At 40.9% G+C, this 20055-nt stretch overlaps 4 protein-coding genes, 1 long non-coding RNA gene and 3 other non-coding genes across 8 annotated transcripts; 4 read left to right on the top strand and 4 right to left on the bottom strand.

Annotated features, from left to right (window-relative positions):
* Positions 1-1493: 1493 nt before the first annotated feature.
* LOC116208916 lies at positions 1494-2798 on the bottom strand. Its single transcript, XM_031542489.1, has 3 exons — positions 2607-2798; positions 1923-2261; positions 1494-1789 (listed from the first exon to the last, which is right to left on the bottom strand). Exons 1-3 carry the CDS (start codon positions 2674-2676, stop codon positions 1674-1676), a joined length of 525 nt encoding a protein of 174 aa, XP_031398349.1. The 5' UTR covers positions 2677-2798; the 3' UTR covers positions 1494-1673.
* A 1324-nt stretch (positions 2799-4122) lies between these two features.
* Positions 4123-7094, top strand: LOC116209043. Its single transcript, XM_031542608.1, has 5 exons — positions 4123-4596; positions 5020-5198; positions 5755-6085; positions 6253-6367; positions 6751-7094. Exons 1-4 carry the CDS (start codon positions 4174-4176, stop codon positions 6331-6333), a joined length of 1014 nt encoding a protein of 337 aa, XP_031398468.1. The 5' UTR covers positions 4123-4173; the 3' UTR covers positions 6334-6367; positions 6751-7094.
* Positions 7095-11261: 4167 nt separating this feature from the next.
* LOC116207078 (arcelin-1-like) lies at positions 11262-12958 on the top strand. Its single transcript, XM_031539938.1, has one exon. The coding sequence runs from the start codon at positions 11625-11627 to the stop codon at positions 12654-12656; it is 1032 nt and encodes a 343-aa protein (XP_031395798.1). The 5' UTR covers positions 11262-11624; the 3' UTR covers positions 12657-12958.
* Positions 12959-13903: 945 nt separating this feature from the next.
* Positions 13904-13993, bottom strand: LOC116209737. Its single transcript, XR_004157329.1, has one exon. It is a non-coding gene; the product is annotated as a small nucleolar RNA snoR27 (small nucleolar RNA).
* A 123-nt stretch (positions 13994-14116) lies between these two features.
* LOC116209735 lies at positions 14117-14208 on the bottom strand. The gene has a single exon (XR_004157327.1). It is a non-coding gene; the product is annotated as a small nucleolar RNA snoR26 (small nucleolar RNA).
* Positions 14209-14352: 144 nt separating this feature from the next.
* On the bottom strand, positions 14353-14452 carry LOC116209738. The gene has a single exon (XR_004157330.1). It is a non-coding gene; the product is annotated as a small nucleolar RNA snoR27 (small nucleolar RNA).
* Positions 14453-14856: 404 nt separating this feature from the next.
* Positions 14857-17263, top strand: LOC116207077 (fructokinase-like 1, chloroplastic). Its single transcript, XM_031539936.1, has 2 exons — positions 14857-15605; positions 16302-17263. The coding sequence occupies exons 1-2, from the start codon at positions 14883-14885 to the stop codon at positions 16992-16994; spliced, it is 1416 nt and encodes a 471-aa protein (XP_031395796.1). The 5' UTR covers positions 14857-14882; the 3' UTR covers positions 16995-17263.
* Positions 17264-17948: 685 nt separating this feature from the next.
* Positions 17949-19851, top strand: LOC116208750. Its single transcript, XR_004157117.1, has 3 exons — positions 17949-18227; positions 18337-18660; positions 19538-19851. It is a non-coding gene; the product is annotated as an uncharacterized LOC116208750 (long non-coding RNA).
* The last annotated feature ends 204 nt before the right edge of the window (positions 19852-20055 follow it).

Genomic DNA, 20055 nt, shown 5'->3' with positions numbered 1-20055 from the left:
ATTTTTATAAGTTTTAAAATTAAAAAATACCCCTGAAAACTCACGATTTGATCCTTTTATTATATAAAATGTGATATGGTCTTCGATAATGGAGTGTTCTGGAATGGGCGGTACATTGGATCAGCTCGTCAAGGTCCTCCCTTTACTTTGATGTCGACAAGGAACAACTCGGGGCAATGCCAAGAATTCTCATTTCATATAAGAAAATTAAGTAAAATGGACATTCTATATTAAATGATAAGAGGATCTAAGGGCTCATATTGATTTTGCAAAGTGTGAAAAAATCAAAATTATACACAGTAGAATTTGGGATCATTTTAATATTCACATTCTTTTTTTTTTCAAAATGATATAACATTCAACTTTTGTCTCTATAAATTTGTGGAGAAATAATGATGATGTGGGTGATATTAAAGTGTTAGAATATTTCTCAATTATGATATTTGGTTAAACCGAGCCCTCAATTCTTTCGTCTATCTTCTCTTTTTTATTTAAGGAAAAATTATTATTATTAAATCATTATATATACATAAAATAACTTGATAACACCATAACTAATAAATTTATAAGATCTTAACTAATTAATCTTAGATAATTAATATATATGAGTTAATTTTTAACCAACAGTGTCGAACTAAATTTTGTTCGTAAATTAAATTTGGTACTTTTCTATAACAATATGGTTATTTGCAAAATCATTATAATACAATATTGTAATTTAAGAAGTAATGACATAAATATATAAATGTTATAGTTAATGTAAGCATATAAATATTATACTTAATTTCAACAAATATATTTGCAACTAGAAGAACTATAAGATTGTAATAGCACTACTATATAATAATAAGGTTAAAAGAAATATTGAAACATAATTTCCCTTATTCTCTTTTTTCCCCTTTTTTTAGCTTGATTTCTCATTTTAATTTTTCTAGCTTTCTATTTCACCCTTGTAAACATGCTATACAATATAAAACATAACTAATAGATAAAAACTATTTAGATAGATTTTTAACAGTTTAATGCCTAAAAAATATAGCTTATCTTTTTTTTACTATACATTAATATCGGTTCATCTTAATGTCAAAGCTACATGACTTTGTGGACTTTTCCTTCAAATGTGTGCTTTATTACAATTTTCTTTTAATTTTTTTTAACTTACTATATTCTTTCATTTGTTGCATTTTTTTCCTTCTAATTTTGCACTTTTTATTTAAATACATCCCTATTTTTTTCTCTCCCTTTCATGTAAAAATTGTTTATTCATTTTTTAAAAATTTCATATAAGCTTTACATTTTCATACTTATCTTATAATATCATTCAATGAAGTTTTTCATTTATTTTTCTTCCACGTTCATATATGTTGACAAAATTGAAATAATTTTGAAATTATATCATTCAATCAGTTTTAAAATGAGTCATGTTAAAATGACAACATGGGGAATTGGGGGGAGAAAGAAGATTTCAACAAGATTTATTTATAACCTGTATGTAAATCTCAATTAACATATGGAAATTTTTACGATACGATTTAATAATTTTCAATCAATCAAAATATCAAAATAGATGAACATCTGTGCTCTGTATATTGTTAAATTATATTATTCTCCGTTTCCTTGATAACAATAATATCCGGGTAAATAATCGGTGAAAAATGAGATCCGCCTTCTCATTACATAGGAGCAGGAGCTGGAGCAGGAGCTAATGCTGCGCCCGAGCTCGAGAGCTCGATCATGGTGCGGTGAGGATTCTCGCGGTGGGAATTGCAAAAATCCGGCAGGTATGCTCCTGCAAATCATGTCCAACAACATTTTATTAGACTCGATGCGATCCATTGAATTCCAACCATTCTTTACGATAGTATCAGCAATCCCATCCCAAAAAGAGACCGACTGTTTGAATTTAGTACTCTGTCAGTTACCTTCACCGGCAGCCAGGTTGAAGTAGAGGTCCACAATGTTGGGGCAGTTGTCATAGCAATCGGGTGAACAAAGCCTGGCGATGAATGGTGGCTCGAGCATGGCATCGGAGGAAATCCCTACAGATCTTCGGTCCACGCCACAAGCAGCCACGCAGCGATCGCTCTCCACGTAGCCCACCACCGACACATTCTCCACGACCACCTCCGACGTCATGCACTGGTACTCCACCCCGCCGCCTTCCTGACCCACTGCAGTCTCCAGTGCACATCGTTTGCCCAACGAGGCCACGGCAAAGGCGCACATGTCTGTTGGTATTTCCTCGCAGGTTATACCACCAGCTGCGACAGAGACTAAATGGATCAGCAAGAAAATACTACCAGATGTGGGTTTGACTGTGGAGAAGCTGTCTGGAGACAGTTTTCCGGGAAAAATTTCCTTCTGTCATAATTTCCATCTTCTAGAAAATGTATTTGGTCCCTCCTTTTTCATGTTTGAGAATGCTTCTATTACGTTTATCTAGAGAAATACATTACGTCAAAATAATTAGAATTCGAATTAATTACCACCGAATACGATTTCCACAAATATATAAAAAAAATATCGTCACGACCAAAGACTGCGATCAATTAGAACTAAACAAATAAAGTCATACATGCCATCATCAACTAGAGAAATTGACATACCCATGGCTGAATGGAGACAAAGGGCAGAGAAGAAGAGAAGCAGCATTGAGGATTTGCTTGAGAAAGCCATTGATTTGATGACTTCTTTCTTTGATACGCAAAAGAGGGAAACGTTTTCCTTTTCTTTTGAAAAAGGAGAAGTGTTTTATGAGGGAAGGAAATCGGAGGTGATCGTGGATAATAGAGAGGAAAAAGCGGAGTGATAGATCTTCCATCAACTTGGCCTTATTTATAGAGATGGTGGCATCGACCGGCCTATTCCATGCATTGGGTTGGTGATATCTCCTTTTGAAGGAACAACTTTGATGTTTGTAAAATTCTCACTTGAACCTACATGGATTTGAGCTCATCTGCAATCCAAAAATTTAAGCTGATAGATTGCCGGACTCAAGCCTCATATATGCTCGTGATTTCTTTCTCAATTTTTCTGTGTGTGATAACAAATCTCAACAATGTTAGATTTTGGTTGATTAGGTCTTTAACCCTTACTCGGAAGTAGTATTATCGAATCGGGAAGTTCTCTGCGATATTTATACTGGACAAGAGTTCGATTCACTTGACAGCACACTCGAGAACTAAATGCCTTCTTAACCAAGCAGAATGGAAACATCAGGGAACCATATACTTGATTAACAATTAATTTCAGTCGGCAAGCTCTGAAGAAGTCGAATCAAGGAGTTCGATAGATTGCGCTCAACTCAGGGCTATTAAACTAGCGTAATTATATTATTATGAGAGTGGTAATATGATATTATCCTTGATTACATACGTTGAATCAAAAATTAGAAATTTGTTAAGTTTTTCCTTTAATAAGTTATTATTGGACGAACTTTCGCTTAATATGCTAAATTTGTTCATCCATTTATTAATTTGGGATCTGTAGACTTATAAACGTGCTGTCTAGTTTCTTCTTCTGGGTGATGCATGAGACGTGCTTGGATGTATAGCTCTATTTTTCGAAGTTTCCTGCATGCTCCAACACTCATACAAATCTGGCTGCCACTTATTTATATATCTAAAAAATAATGAAAATCCACAACGATGATACAGTGCAATGACAACCGGAAATGTACTTAAAATTTGGACCAACAGAGAATGAGGTCCTTGGGCAATTATGACGACAATAAATTTTATCAAAAATTGAAAAATAATATGTACATTTCATAAGAGTGCAAAAATTTTAGAAGGAATGACAATTCTTTCAATCCCTCTGGATCCATTGCTGGTGGCATATGTTTTTGTTTGAATCTAAACAAGTCTCAAGGCCGATTCTCACTAATAGAACTTCTCATGTCCCCTTTTTTTTCCTCATTTTCTGTCACTTCATAAGATCAGTGCGTATCCCTTATAATAAAAAAAAAATTATATAAAAAATAAAATCCACATATTCAGGCAAGGTATTGTCTTACTAAATGGGTAAAAGCCCATTGGAACATAAAGCCCATGGGCCCAGCCCAATAACTCTGATCGAGTCCAAGTGAAAATTGCGCAAACTTTTATCCGGGAAACTGAAAAATCTGTTCCCAAGAAGAATCACCGCCTATCCACAGAGGAGGAGGAAGAAGATATGAAGCAAGGACTTCTCCTATGGAGTCCTTGCCCCCACTCACTGAACCCACTCTTGCCCTCCCTCCGCTTCCCCTTACGCATTCCTAAGCGCCCCGTCGTCTCCGCCGCCCTCGAGTCAACCGCCGACGCGCAGCAGCCCCCGCCGGCGGAGGCTCAGCTGAGCGCCCGGGAGAGGCGGCAGCTGAGGAACCAGAGGAGGGAGAGCAGGGCGGCCTACAACTGGAGGGAGGAGGTCGAGGAGAGGCTCATCAAGAAGCCGAAGAAGCGGTACGCCTCGTGGACGGAGGAGCTCAACCTCGACAACCTCGCCCAGCTCGGACCTCAGTGGTGGATCGTCCGGGTCTCCCGCATCAGGGGTCAGGAGACCGCTGAACTCATCGCCCGCTCCCTCGTCAGGAAATACCCCGAGATCGAATTTAAGGTAGATACGGTCAATCTCTGTTAATGTAATGAAAGGTTTTAGAGCCATTGACTAGCTGTCAACTGAACTTTCTGTATGTCTTAAGCTTGCTCAGTTACTTGGTATGTCTTAGCTTGCCCAGTTGCTTGATTCTGGAAAACTGGAAAATGTTTTCCCGTTTTCCATTTTCCTTATGAAAAGAGAGTGTTGGAGTATAAGCCCGTGAAGGGGAGAAAAGATGGAAAACTGCGTTGTTTTTCAGTTCTTTGGGGCCAGTCCGAGGCGAAATTCAGATGATCATTTCAAAGCTGATTCGGGGTCTCTGCTTCCATTGGCACTTTCCCGGATGGAATTCATATTCAAATTGATTGTACATTTTTGTACTTGAATTGGCACAGCCTAGACTCATTCGCGTTGTTACGTAATCTCAGTGTTCGGTTTCAGGTCTATGCGCCTGCTGTCCAAGAGCGGAGAAGACTGAAGAATGGAACTTACTCTGTCAAGCCGAAGCCCCTGTTCCCGGGGTGTGTTTTCTTGAGATGCGTACTGAACAAAGAGTTGCACGACTTCATAAGAGAGTGTGATGGAGTCGGAGGTTTTGTGGGGTCTAAAGTTGGAAACACGTAAGCCTACCATTTTCCCCGTGACTTTTTTGCAGAGTCGAAATTGTTGCTTGTGTATAGCAACCTAAAAAATGAACTAACACCGGGATTAATCATTTTCTTATTTTTGCATCTTTCACTATGCTTTCATATACAGCAAACCATAAGGATGGAAAACATATCAAATCCATTATTCTGCACTAAACTGGATGCAAACAAATGGAACTCACCGGATCAATTTAATGGCCCATTTGATACAATGGGATTAATGCAGTTTCTTGACCTTATAAATCGATATGTTCTTCCATTCTCTTACCTTGCCATTTGCACCAAGTGACTTCAGAACAACTTCTGTATGTTTTCTGCGTTTGTAAGCATTGATTGAAGTTTGAACACATTCCATTCAGTTTCCTTGACCACATGAGAGAGTTGAATTCCATTTTGATTTTCTTGAATAGGAAATTTTGTCGCTGGCGCAATTTGTATATAGACTCCATCTGTGATGCTTTCGTCACTTGATTTGTTGATTTTCCTGATTTATTTTTTGTTTTTTTTGCTTGTGATTTTTGTTACCCAGAAAAAGACAAATCAACAAGCCTAGGCCAGTGTCTTTTGATGACATGGAAGCAATCTTCCGGAAGGCAAAAGAAGAGCAAGAGAAGACTGACCGAGCTTTCGAGGAAGAGCAGAAAGCAGCAGGCATCCTCAATCCTGAGAGTTTAGGTTCTGATGATTCTATAGAATCTGCTTCCGAGACACCGAAGCGATCCCGAAAATCTTCATCAACCAAAAGTGGTGGTAAAGAAAAGGCTAATCCTCTTGCCCCAGGTTCAACAGTCCAAGTTCTTTCTGGAACTTTTGCTGGATATGAAGGCAGCTTAAAAAAGTTGAACCGCAGATCTAAGAAGGTATTTAACTATAACGATTTGGTCTTCTAAAGAATTGTAGGTTTCCCATTATTTTTTCCCATGAAAAGGGAAAACGGAGATACAAATCCATGTTTCTCTCGTGGCCAATTGTTGGTTTTGATGAAGCTATATTGGGATATCAAAATGAATACATTGACTCTTTGCAGGCAACGGTCGGTTTCACCTTGTTTGGGAAAGAAACCTTGGTTGAACTTGATGTTGCTGAAATTGTAGCCGAGGCCAAGTAAATGTACAGCTCTTTTGAATGATCCTCCTCAACAGGTAAGTGTATTGATCCCATGAATTGACTATCATTCAATAGGATTTTTTTATAACCTTTCCATTTCCTTCATTCTTTACACGTGATTGCTGGACCTAGTGCCTGGGATATATGTAGATCTATCTATGGTAGCACTGCTCGAGAAATGTTTTCCAATATTTTCCTCTCTCACATTTTGAAAAAGAAATCGAGGGAAATGTGTTTCAACTGCACTATGTCTCCGGCATGTCTTCAGAGTGCAATCTAATACAAGCCTCTCGTTTATCTCTCTCTCTCTCTTTTTTTTCCTCTGGAGGAGATTGGAATATTGGAAAATCTTCTCCATCTTTCGTCCGCTGCTCTTGTAGCAACTAGCCAGTTAATCTGAAATCTTAATGTTGCGCAGGTTTCAGAATACTGACCAGAACAGCAGCAGGATTTGGCTGTACCTATTTTCCCTGACGGTACGACTATTCTTCAAATCATGGAAGCGGGCTCCCGGCAAGAAATTATGATTGACCTCCTGGCAAGAGCCTCAGCTGCCCTTTCGCTGGGGTAAGTCCCTTCATCCATTTTCGAGAGTATTTATATGTATCAATCAGAACGTTCTGCATCAGTCCTTCATTCTAGTTCTATTGATAGGGTCCCCTTGAGTTTGACGATGATCTTTTATCTAAGAGTGCTTGTGCTGTTAATAGTTGATGCGGACAGTTATTCTCAACAGCTAGGCGATTCATGTTGCACTTTTTATCACAAGAGCCTCATAGATATATTAAAACGTGACGTGGGCATAAGTCGAGATAATCAACTCGGCTCGAGTCGCTCCCTGTGAGACTGCAGTTCTGGAATTTGGAGTGGGGAAGTTTTCAATTTGAGAAAGCAGCAAAATAATTAAAAACGGGTCAAACGAAATCTGGTGCCATCTGTTTGTCTTTTGAGGAAAGTAGCTCTAAGTAAACAACAACCGAACATATTCGCATTGATTAGGAGGCGACGCAAGTCCACATTTAGGAAGCTCACGGATGTTAAGTGGGACAAAGGGACGAATTCTTAGGAAGGACAAATCTAATGTGTCACATTTAATGTGTCATGTGAACATCTTTCCGAACTATATTTGCCTTTTGCACCCTACACATTTCGCCTCCGACCCATTTTACCCTCTAAAGTTTGACACAAAACCGATCTATGCAAAAAGATGTTCATTATAGGCCAAGCCAACACGTTACCTATATGAACGAGTTCGGTCCACTGGTTTCGCCTCCAATCAAGATTCTGTTTCGGTTGTAGATTTGGTTTCCAGCTGTTTTGGCTTTATTTCATAGTCAAGTCGTGTTGTTCGTGAAAGCAAGATGTGATGTTGCCTAGGATCATAGTCGCAATGTTTTGCGTTGGTAGATGATATTTGTCGAGTTTTTGGTTGATCTTTTGCGTTGCCGTAAACTGCAATCCAAAATTGAGGCTCGCAAGCTAGATCAAGTTCAAAACTTCGAGGAGCAAACTGGGAAGATGTAAAGTTTGAGGAGCGAAGTGGATCAAATGTAAAAGTTGAGGACGGGGAAGGGGGAAAAAACGAATAATAGAAAACTGACTCACAGGCACAGCCCACTGCCACGAGGGAGTTATCGAAGGTTCGCTGTGGGCGGGACCACATCGGTGTTTGGTTCTTCCGCCAATGGCCATGGCCAAATTGTCTGTCTGTCTCATGCATTTAATTTGTTTTCCCTTTTGCATTAACCAACCAAAATGTAAATAAAGAAATGAATAATAGAAAAACGCATGCGCATGTCTTTTTTTTTTTTTTTACCTGAAAAGTTCTTGATAAAGTGGATACTTTTCTTGTTCTTCACGCTCATTTCTTGTCCACCTTAGACAATTTTGATCGACATAAATCACGATACACAACTTTGCATGACATATCCTACTTAATTTTGCAGGGAAAAAAATGTAGTTACAAACTTAATTTTCGATACCAATTGGTTACACTAAAAGTTGTGATGCGCATTTGACATGAGATTATTCAGTTCCGTCTCGTCACAATTTCTTTGTATCTTCAAAATCGTCAAATTTTTACTGACCTCGAATGCAGAGTTAGTGCATATCTAACGATTCTGAAATACTCATCGTTGGGAGAACAACCAGTTTTCCAAATTTGACGAGGAGAAGAGTCTTGTGAATTTTGGGAGGAATCTCTCGGTTGAATCAATCAAATAATAAGAATGAAAAATGCAGCGCACCCACAAGCAAAAAATAAAAAATAGAAAAGGGAAAATATATTCAAGAATTCTTCGAAACTCGTATCCAACTTTATCCACATGCATTGTTGCTTTTCATTTCCGGGGTATTTCTTTTCCGTAAGGATTCTCAATTATGGGAACATATATTATAGTTTTAATCACTCAAAAAAACGCAATTGCTATTTTTAATTGTCTTAATCTACTTTCTCTTTGTGCATGGGTACGAATTGTTTGTCAGTATTAAGGTTTGTTTCGTATTCGGATATAATCAATCACAGTTAAGAAGTTTAATCGAGAAAATAAGTGTTGCTTTCGGACGTCTCGCTTTGAGAAAGCGGGATTTGTCTTGAAATGCAAAGCTCGATTAATGTTTGTAACATGAAAAGAGTTCATCTCTTCTTCTGAAAGAACAATAAATGGGGATGGATGATTTGGTATTATGCGTCTTTCGAAGTGGGGACATAACCTAACATGCCCAATGACTTATGACCAACCCTCCCTTCCACATATTCTTTTCATCAGTTTCCATTCTTGCCCCCCACGCATATTGCATTGCTCCATTTCATAGCTTGCACCACATGTGCCAAAATATTATTTCAAAATAATAAGTAGTCATGTCTAGATCGACCGTCCGCACGTCTCAATCATTATTGAATGTCATTTGCCGTGTTTAATATGCTAGATTGTCGATGTATATACTTATAGTTTCGATATATATATTATAATATATCTTTTCAGTTTGTGTGACTAAATACTTTTTTATTAGCGATATTGTGGCACATGAGGGGGATTTTTCGACTTTGACATACCTATGAGATTCATATTTATGGATAACTCGCTCACTGCTTGTGTATGTGAACAATCATGGATCGATACTCAGTACTCGGATGAAGACGACATGAATGGCGGATCGACATTATGTTCCGATGACTTGCATGAAGTATTCAACTCAACCCAAAAAGAAGTCAAAAGTAGTTTTTTTGAAGGGTTCATCATCATGCACTTCTTTACATGTTTATGTTAAGGATTAATGTGGCATGATCAATAGTAAGGATTGAGAGATTATATAATCTCCTACGTATTCATTGTGCTAATCAACATAGGGTTAGGGTTAGGGTTAGATTATAATAAATATATATTAGTTTATAATTAACTATTTTGCACCATGAGGAAGCCCACCCGATCGAATAAAAAGGCAAGAAGTAAAAAGGGGGCAAAGTCATGATTGAAAAAGCTTCCAACTTTCAACAGGCTTTCAATTTTCCCCCAACATTTTAGGCCATGATGAAGGCGTCCTCTCTAAAGTCATCTAAAAGTGAAGAAATCATAATCTCATCTCGACCGAGTTCTAAATCGTTTGAGCTATCATCATATCTAAATGTTTTGCTAGCTCAATTGTTGGTTTCCAGAACATATCAGATGACGATGAATCATGCAGATCCCAACAATCGGGATTGTGTGCGGATGTCTCGAGCACGATGTTGTACACGTACATGTCGATATTCATATTTGCATATATATCATGTGCAAAGCTTGCGAGGTGGTTCAACTATGGCAGTGGGAATATAGGCAAATTAAATGCAATAAAAGAGGGGTATAATAATTGGGCATCGGCCCCCTCATTTACTCAAAAAAAAAAGAGGGGAATGATAAATTGAACAAGGTTAGCATTTGCTCTAATTAATTAATTGACTGTCGAGTGGAAAAGGGATTTCAATTCAATGCGGTGAGGAAATAGGAGGAAGAAGGCGAAGAAAATGTAGAATTCCGAGGGAGTCCCATTTGCTGTTGAAAAGGCGTGAATGCTCATTAATGCATGAGACCAACTTCAGTGAGTCGAAAGCTATTTTACTCCTTACCCGCAAATAGGAAAAAAAATAAAAAAAAAAACTATTCTATTCGCATATCAATGAAAATTTATTAAATATTGAAAATGTATTTTTAAAGAGGGACTCATCATTCATGAATTTATCTTAATGAAATATAAATTTTAATCTTAATAATTATTAACTATTAAAAGAGCACATATAGTCTAATTGTGAGAAGCAGACCTGCAACATCTTAATTGGTGAATTATCTTTCTCTATTAAATGTTAAATAATTACACCCCGATGAGTTATAATGTATGTGTATGCAAAAAAATTACTTTTATATTATTTATTTCATCAATAATTCACCGAGAAAAAACCAATAAAAATCTTATAATTTAAAAATAACTATGGCATCCTAAACATCCTAAACATCGAACAGTCATCCACTTTTAACTTCAGTAGTCAAATGAATATCTTATAAACTCTTTATTAATTCACACAATCAATCAGGTCATTCGCAGTTTCATTTTCAATTGAGTCTATATTTGAAATACAGACAAGACTCTGAAAAACGGGGTAAATAAAAAGAATCAACCCCCATGTGAATACCCTAACAGTGATTGCAAGGTAACCGATTCGGTCGTACAGTCTCCAGACGACAATTTCCTCGGCGAGGTGAACATCTAAGCCGGTGAGAAATGCTTGTTAACGTGCCTCCCTAAAGCTACAAAAGATAATGGAAGAAAGTGACAATTCATCTCCATTGCACATACAATGTCTTTCCTCCATTCTTGCAAATTTGGCAAACCTCAGGGGCATAAATGCAAGAGAGAGAGAGAGAGAGAGAGAGAGAGAGAGAGAGCTGCTCATGTTATATCCCTTCCCCTCCTCCAGCAAAGCCACTGAGCCAAAAGCGAGTGGTGAGTGAGAGAGAGAGAGAGAGAGAGACACACACACACACACACAGAGTTCTTTTGCAGAAACCAGTAATGGCCTAAATATATGCCTTTGGTATTTAATTCTCCCAACCTCTAGACCGGCTTCTCCTTCCCCCTCCTCGTCCTCCTCCTCCTCATTTTATTCTTTACTCTCCTCCACACTCAACCCCAGAAATATTATTTCCAATGGCATCTCCTCCTCCCCAACAAACCCTAGACTGACCCTCCTCTTCACCCGCCCCCATCCCCTCCGTCTTCTCTTCTCGTGGAGTTTGAAGTTTGAACCCCTCTTGACCCATGTCCAGCTCCACTCCCATGGCCGCCGCTTCAGTCTCCAGCACCCTCCTTGGTCTCCTCACCTTCCTCTTCCTGAGGGTCCTTTCCGCTGACCCAACAACCCCCTCCTTCTCATTCAGCAGATTCGACCGAGATCCGGCCACCATTTCCCTGCTCGGGGACTCCGAGCTTGTCAATGGCGGCTCTGCGATTGAGCTCTCAGGACAGGCTGTGTATGCGGAACCCATCAGGGTCGTCGGAGGTAACCCCCAGAGTTTGGCCTCTTTCTCCACTAATTTCACCTTCTCGCTCTCCCGTGGTAGTGGGGATGGCTTCGCTTTCGCCATGGCCCCGAGAGGGGTCAGCTCGAGTTTGTCTGGAAATGGGCGTTTCGGGCTGCCTGTGGGGAAAAACAGAAGTGTGGACGGGTTTCTCGTTGTCGAGTTCGATGCCGTGGAGAACCGTGTTGGTATCGATTCGGGTAGCCGTAAGGTGGGCAATGTGTCCTCTCTCAATTTGGTGCTGAATAGCGGGCACAAGTTGCAGTGCTGGATTGATTATGAGGCGGGCTCTAGGAGGTTAGAGGTTAGGCTGAGTAAGCTCGGCGGTTCGAAGCCACTGAACCCATTCCTAGCCCATCAGGTGGACCTATGGAAGATGTGGAAGGACCGGGATGTGTTCTTCGGGTTGAGCTCCTCCAGCGGGGCCTCAAACCACTCCTGCTTGATCCACTCGTGGAGTTTCGAGCTGAGACGACCCCCGCATTGGATCCATTCCCAGCCATTGGATCCTAACGCCATCTCCGAGGACAAAAATCCCCTGACAGGCCCCCGTGGGAAGAACGATTGCCTCCTGAAGGTGCTAGCAGCAATGATCTTCGGGACGGGGAGCGGGGCGCTCGGGGCATTCTGCATCCTGTACCTCTGGACAATCTTTGGAAGGCGGAGGCCAGTGGCGCCCGAGGAGTTTGTGGGGAAGGAGAAATCGTTGGACTGCGGTTATAAGAAAGTTGAGGTGGTAGTTGTAGATAAGGCCATCGAAGGTGGTCATTAGCTGGTGCTTCAGGATGAGGTGATGTTAGGGTCTCGGTTTTTTGTTTTGTTCATTTAAATTTTTGGTGCTGTAAATTGCTGTCTTTTTGTGTCATTGTATGATCACGCGTGTTCCCCTTGATGTTGTAATTCGATGACTAAATTGTCTAAAGTGTAGCTTATGCCGCATATTATCCAATCCAGTGACTGCTCCGACTGCAGGTGTTGATGTTCAGACGGTGAATGCTCTGCCAGATTCATTACGATTTGCTAGTTTTGAGCTTAAAATTCATTCTGGGGAAGCTATTTGCCCAAGTTTGATTAGCTTCTATGGCATCCTTTGCACCCAGTAAGGGCTGTTTCTAGAGTTGTTCAGATTGCTTTTGTTCTTCATTGTTATTTCTTCTGGGATGATCAGCTATTGCCCTTGATTCAGTCATTTAACCCAAACCTACCAGAAAATGCAGCATGTGTGAGGCAATATCAGAGACTATCCATAACTTCGACACATCGACAGGCTTGTTCTATGTAGATCCCTGATTCCGCGATCCACACTCATAAATCTTCATTATGCTTAGATTTTCTACTCCTTGTCCCAAATTCTGGTGTATGGATTCACTGCCACTAGAATCTTGTCTAGCGTTCGGTTTTGCTTATTGGGAAATTACATGCTCAAAACATGTTACAATGCAGCACCAAGAGTGCGAGTTAGACTTGTCTAAGTAATCTAGATGCTCATTTGAAATGTAGTGTTACAGGAATGTTAAGCTTACACTGACAATCAAAATCTCAACAAATCACTCAATGGGGGTAGCTAGGCATTGCTGCTCTTCTCATTGGCGGTTGCTTGCAGTCTCCTCAAACATTTGTGGCAACTTCCATACCAGGTCATGCTTCATGTTAACGTCTGGTCTGTTTCTTCATAGAAAATCTGGCTGGCTGCAACTGTACCGGAAATGCTCGCCGGGAAGCACAAGTAAAGATTCTTATACCCAGTGAACACGACTAAGCACACCGGAAGTGCGTGAGAAAGCAGCACATAACAGACTATCCAGTCTAAACATGAACACTTCTGAACAGCCAAGAAGAGCCAAAGCAAAGACAAATTCTTAAGTACGAAGGAAAACCGATATATCCACCAGCAGTTGCACGATCATTTAACAGCCAACGAGTGTGAAAGCACACTGCAAACGATAGAAATTTAGACACACTTTCAGTTCAATCCCATAGCTTCCAGATAGAAGAACTCGTGAACTCACTAGCATTAGGATGATCTCAGCATTTATGTTATCTTCAGTTCTTTTGTAGAAGTAGACTACAGATAGATAACGCAGAAATATATGACATCACTGATCCGATATTCGACCCATAAAGGAGAAGAACATCAAACATTCATAACATGAGCTAATCAGATGATTTACCAAAGCTAAACAAAAAATGGCCAAAAAAAAGATGAAGAACTAGTCAGAAGTTCTTAGAGAAGAGCATCTCAGAGAACAAATTTCCCCATGAGTTTCTTCACTGACAATCAAAGTGCAAGGATAACGAATTTGAGTACTCATCACCGATGCTCATCCCAAAAACTCAAGTGACAATGGCATGTTTGAACCAAGAAGATTGAGAAACTCTTTCATGAACCCTCGTCGATGGCGCTAAGAGCTACCAATCTCTAGCCTAAACAACATAACAATCAATCAGCAGAAGATATGGCTATGGGCGAAAGATCTCAGTATCGAATAGGTCATCTTCAGCTCACTTCCTTCATCGGCAGGAAGCTTCAGATAGATAACGCAGAGATTGATAACATCACCGATCCCCATAACAAAGAGGAAGAACGCCCTGACCTTACGAGCAGCAAATGCAAAACAGAGATCCACAAAACCCATATTAAGAATGAATCACAGGGATGAATCTATTCAAGTACTCATAGTCATCGATCAACGCTAATCAAGAAGCTCGTAGGTGAAAATCTGCAAGCAGATGCCATGGAGTTCGAATATAGAAGAACATCGAAGCGTCAGGCGAATGGCTTCTTCTCCACCGCCTCCTTCCCAACCTCCTTAATAAAAGCGGGAGCCGGCGGGCTAACCCTAAGAGGGGCATTTTCGGAAATCAGTATTCTTGGACCCAATGTTGGGCCGGAACCGGCCCGACCCAATATCTATCGGGTTCGGATACATCGGGCTAGCGAAGAAGAGAGGACATCTCAGAAATAGATAAACCCTCTGAGCTGAGCTTAAATCCGTCAATGGCGTCACTCATTCATCTCTTTCCGCATTCTCCCCTCGTACATTCCAGCTCCTTCCCTCACCCTCTCCTTCTTCCCGCTTCGAAGTCAAATCTCTCTGCCAAAGCCTCCATTAACGGGCTCGTCAGCGATGTCGAGTCGACAAAACCCGCTCGCCGCCGCAAGAAGCCGGCTGGCTCCTCGAAGAAGCCTAGCCGCTCGAGGAAAGCTCCCTCCGACGATGAGGCACCGGCGGACCTCGACACCGACGACGACGTTGAGTCCTTCGACGACGGGATGGACTTCCCCTACGACGACCCTCCCCTGATCTGCTGCTTCGGGGCGGCACAGAAGGAGTTCGTCCCGTCTGTCCGGGTCCACGACAACCAGATGCATCCGGACATCTACTCCCAGTGGAAGATGCTCCAGTGGGACCCGCCAGAGTTTGCCCGCTCCCCGGGCGGGCCGGTCTCCAACGTTGCCATCTCCCATGTCAGGCTCGGGGGCAGGGCGGCTTTCATGGGAAAGGTCGGGAGGGACATCTTCGGGGACGAGCTGGTGCTGATGATGAACAAAGAGCACGTCCAGACAAGGGCGGTGAAGTTCGATGAGAAGGCGAAGACGGGCTGCAGTTATATGAGGATCAAGTTCGATGAGAACGGGAGGATGGGGATGGAGGCTGTGAAGAACTCGGCGGAGGACAGCTTGCTCGGTTCCGATTTGAACCTTGCTGTGCTCAAAGAGGTAAAGTTTTTTTGCCCTGCACTCGCCTGCAGTTCGGCTTAGTTTCATATCGAATGCAGTGGACATATATACATGGGATTCTTAACCATTACCTAGGCTCATTTCATATATTGCAGGAGGGTCGGGCCACTGTAATGTAGGGCAGCCTTGTATCTAGTTTATTAATGCGATTCTCCGATCCTTAGGATGACAGTTGGTTTTCTGCGGTTGATTCGGGTGTGTTCTTTATTGAATGCAGTGCGTTAGTGATTCAAATCTGTAGGTGGTACTAGCCTACAAGGTTTCACAAGGCTCAATTGATTAGGTACGAGGATAGATTGTTACCAGTCTCGGGTCCTTCAAATCGTTGTGTCCTTAATGTTCTACTAACATGATGTTTCGATCTTTAGGACAAAGTTATCAATCTGCTTCTTGTATTTGATCGTTCCCTTCTGTCTTGACAAGAGTTGCTTCTCTCGTGTCTGATTTTCCTTTATAAGAGGTTTTATTCGAGTTGCGTTGACAGTTGTCTTTCCGTATTATTCTTGGGAGCCATTTTCTTTTCTTCAATTTACGTTGCTAGTTCGGTTTGGAGTTTCTTTCCTATAAAATAGGGTCGATGTTGTAGCAAAAAGCCCGTAGGAATGATATGCTCCTACAAATGAGCTGGTTGACTTGTGCTGGCCTTAAGATATATCTTAATCCACCCTACTGCAGGCTAGAGTCTTCCACTTCAACGCGGAAGTCCTCACATGCCCTTCCATGCACTCGGCCCTTTTTCGGGCGATCAAGATCTCAAAGAAGTTCGGGGGCCTCGTATTCTTTGATCTGAACTTACCCCTTCCCCTGTGGAAATCACGGGATGAGACACGGGAAGTCATCAAGAAGGCATGGGAAGAAGCCGATCTAATTGAGGTCTCAAGGCAGGAGCTGGAGTTCCTACTTGACGAAGACAACTATGAGAGAAAGAGAAACTACCAGCCCCAGTACTATGCTCAGAACTTCGAGCAGACTAAGAACCGCCGAGACTATTACCACTACACTCGTGAGGAGATCTCTCCCCTGTGGCACGATAAGCTCAAGCTCTTGTTCGTGACTGATGGGACTCTTCGGATCCATTACTATTCCCCCGAGTTCGATGGGGTGGTGGTTGGCACCGAAGATGTTCTGATCACTCCTTTCACCTGCGATCGTACAGGTTCTGGAGATGCCGTTGTCGCAGGGATCTTGAGGAAGCTCACGACTTGCCCCGAGATGTACACTAACCAAGATACCCTCGAGAGACAGCTGAGATTTGCAATTGCGGCTGGAATCATATCGCAATGGACGATTGGTGGGGTCAGGGGGTTTCCAACTGAAAGCGCCTCGCAAAACCTGAAAGAGCAGGTTTACGTGCCTTCCATGTGGTAGAGCCATCCTGGAGCTGCTTGAAATTTTGGGGTTCCTGCAATTCACACTTGCCACAAGACATGAGGAGGCTCTTTCGGTTCACAACTCTGTAGATGGTTTGTGTTGCTCGTAGATTCAATGACTCTTGAGCTGATTGCAGACGACTCAGTGAGCCTTTTGTGAAAGAAATGTACCATCGGTTGAGCCGGTCGGCAATGATCGAGCAAAGCTTCATTGTATGGCCTTGTGATTGTTTAAAGGGAAACAATGAGTTAATCGCGGAAGAAAGACCGACAGAGTGTTTCGTGAGTAATGCTATTCGGAAAGCAAATGCCGTTAATAAATATTGGACAATTTTTCGAGCAGATATACATAGATAATAAAATTAAAAGAGTTAATAATCAATAAAAGGATAAATTTTTTACATTTTAACAATTCTAATAAGAATTTTTTTTTTAATTTTAAAATATACAAACTTTCGATTTGATAACAATTCTAGCACGGCGTTAAATTTTTTATTAATTTAGACGGAATCGAGGCCTCGAGCGCCAACGACTCCAATCGAGTGGGGAGGGTGCTGGCAATCCCAATCAGGGGTGGCCAGAATCAAGGCCCCCACCCTCCCTCCGGAATCGGGAGACCTTCAAATTTTTTCTATTACCTCACTTCGCTACATAAATTTAAATTTCCATCAATTCGCTCCCCAATTTTGATTTTGTATAATAGATATGTCCGACCAACAACTCCTTCAACGAAATGTTAACGTGGAAGCTCATTTGACACTAACGGCATCAAATATATTATTGTTAATTGAAACTGAGCAAAATAATATATCATATTTTAACCAAAAAAAAATATTTAAAATCTTGTTTTTTTTTCTAATAATTGGATGGATATCGAGATGAAGAAGCAAATTGGTTTGGGGGCTTCCTGCCTCGCCATGGGAGCTCCCCGACGGCCCCCCTCCCTCTGATGCCCATAGCGACCTCGCTTGAGATTAGTGCTATTCGTAAAGGAAATTCCTATTAAGAAAGATTCGACAATATTTCAAGCATATAATATACATTAATAGTAAAACTACAAAACTATATGAATCATTTATGAGTATCATGGCATATAGTATCAAAATTTTCTCTCCGAGCACCAGTTATTAAGAAATTGGAAGTCAAAATTTTAGATTTATACTATTCTTTTGATCATTCTTCTAGTCCTAAAACCTCTTCTCCGGTTCATCTCGTCTCCTGAATCTTCAAGGTAAAGATGCTTTATTTCGACGTAGTGAGATACCAATAAGCAAAATAGGATTGTTTGTTGCTTGCTATAAAGTTTACACATTTCTTGGTGCTCTCGTCATGTTTCAAAGGTGATGAAGAAGACGGACGGGGAATAGGACGCCCTGCACATGGAGTTGCTTGACGGCCGGGAGAATGGATTTCGGGGTGTTTGTGCACAAAGTATAGAAAGCATCGCATGGGCCGTTGCCACTGCTCCTCCCTTTCCCGGGCAGCTGCCGCTCTGCGGCTCTTCCTCCACGAGCTGCTCGCTGCTCGCTGCTTTGCAGCCTCTATCTTGTTGTGGCTGCTTCCCCTTCACTGTGGTGGCGAGCTTGGCCGGCCTGCTCGAGGCTCCAGTCAAGGGAGACACTTGAGGCTCACGTGGTTCTTCCTGATATTGGCTCGGGAGAGAGGTATAACATCCCGAATTCGGTGACATGTTTGGGGCTCCGTTTCTCAGTTGATTTGACGATATTGTTGTTAAAATCCGTTTTAACATGTTTTTGAATTAAAAATTGGTTTTATGGTCTTGATTCTATTTTACAGTGAGCCCGGAATGCAATCCGCCCATAAGTGTTAGCTGCAGAATATTTAATTTCATTTGATCCCGTTTGATGTATTTTGATTGGCCTAGGTCGACTATTTGGAAAAAAACAAGTGCATTTTTTTTTATCAGGTCGGGTAGGCAATCGTGAGTTTAAGATCTCATTTCTTTGTATTGATTGATAGGCAATTGTAAATTCCAGCCCCAGTGCGTGTGAGGACGAGACGAAAATAGAGTCGATTGGATGGAGATGACCATGTGAGGTGGTCTATGAATAAACTGGATAATCGTAGGTTTCCACTCGATTCGTGAGAAAAATCGATAAAAAGACACATGTAATTTAGGATGCTTTATTAATCGGTTAGCATAGATCTCACAATCGATTACAAGATGCATGTTAATCGGAATTGCTCTTGAGCCTGAACTCCTATCACAACATTTTCCACTTGCATTGGAGAAGAGAACGGATTGGGACGTGATCGATGGCCTACGTCGGTTCCTAACAACCCTTCATCCATGCCATCATTGTAGTTTATATCTTCCATTTTCTTTTCAAATTTAGGTTTTTTTTAATATATAAAAGATATAAATTATTTATTTTAAGGGGTTCTGATCATTTACATTTCATGTCGAAATCATGATCCTATACGTAGTACTGATGAAAATTCTCAATACTTAAGATCCGCTCACAAATCTTGTTCTATCATGTGAATTTGACATCTTGATATTGTCATTCAACTACTTAGTTTGCAGTCGGTTCACAGAAATATTTGCACATAATGTGGAATCAACAATTACTAGGACGGACTCGGAAACTATGAAACTGGTGAGCCGACCGCAGATGCCCCGGGCGACCTCACCACGGGTCGTGATGGCTAGCAAAGGAGCATTGATTGCTTGAACTCCGAGGATAATTGAGTGTTTATCTGTCTTGACTAATATTTAATAATCGAATCAAACGCCTCTTTTGGTTATTCCTTGGAATTTAGCCGATTTATTAAGATCACTTTCAACTCGAAAGGAATAACAGTTAATTCTCAGTTATATTGCATTATTATGTTTTCAAGATCTATAAAAGAGTCGCCATTTTTTACAATTCCATTCTCCTTTCCAAATTAAATATGATATAATGGAAGATCAAATAAGAGGAGATCGCGGTTCATCAATCAAGTGTTGATCCGTCACAATCCAAACAAAACACAATGAATGAATCATGCAATTAGTACAAACAATTATGTACTCCAAAACTGTGACATATACGAGA

This window comes from Punica granatum, chromosome 5, assembly GCF_007655135.1.
Source record: "Punica granatum isolate Tunisia-2019 chromosome 5, ASM765513v2, whole genome shotgun sequence".
Taxonomy (NCBI): Eukaryota; Viridiplantae; Streptophyta; class Magnoliopsida; order Myrtales; family Lythraceae; genus Punica; species Punica granatum.
Note: the sequence above shows the minus strand (reverse complement) of the source record. Positions and strands in the feature narration are given on the sequence as shown.

Bases quoted from the DNA above. Each gene is read 5' to 3' on its own strand.
- LOC116207077 (XM_031539936.1), top strand. From the start codon at position 14,883: ATGGCGTCACTCATTCATCTCTTTCCGCATTCTCCCCTCGTACATTCC. The intron at 15,606-16,301 runs GTAAAGTTTTTT...ACCCTACTGCAG, and splicing joins ACCTTGCTGTGCTCAAAGAG to GCTAGAGTCTTCCACTTCAA.
- LOC116208916 (XM_031542489.1), bottom strand. From the start codon at position 2,676: ATGGCTTTCTCAAGCAAATCCTCAATGCTGCTTCTCTTCTTCTCTGCC. The intron at 2,262-2,606 runs GTATGTCAATTT...TCTCTGTCGCAG, and splicing joins TTGTCTCCATTCAGCCATGG to CTGGTGGTATAACCTGCGAG. The intron at 1,790-1,922 runs GTAACTGACAGA...CATGATTTGCAG, and splicing joins CAACCTGGCTGCCGGTGAAG to GAGCATACCTGCCGGATTTT.
- LOC116209043 (XM_031542608.1), top strand. From the start codon at position 4,174: ATGAAGCAAGGACTTCTCCTATGGAGTCCTTGCCCCCACTCACTGAAC. The intron at 5,199-5,754 runs GTAAGCCTACCA...TTTGTTACCCAG, and splicing joins GGGTCTAAAGTTGGAAACAC to AAAAAGACAAATCAACAAGC. The intron at 6,086-6,252 runs GTATTTAACTAT...GACTCTTTGCAG, and splicing joins TGAACCGCAGATCTAAGAAG to GCAACGGTCGGTTTCACCTT.
- LOC116207078 (XM_031539938.1), top strand. From the start codon at position 11,625: ATGTCCAGCTCCACTCCCATGGCCGCCGCTTCAGTCTCCAGCACCCTC.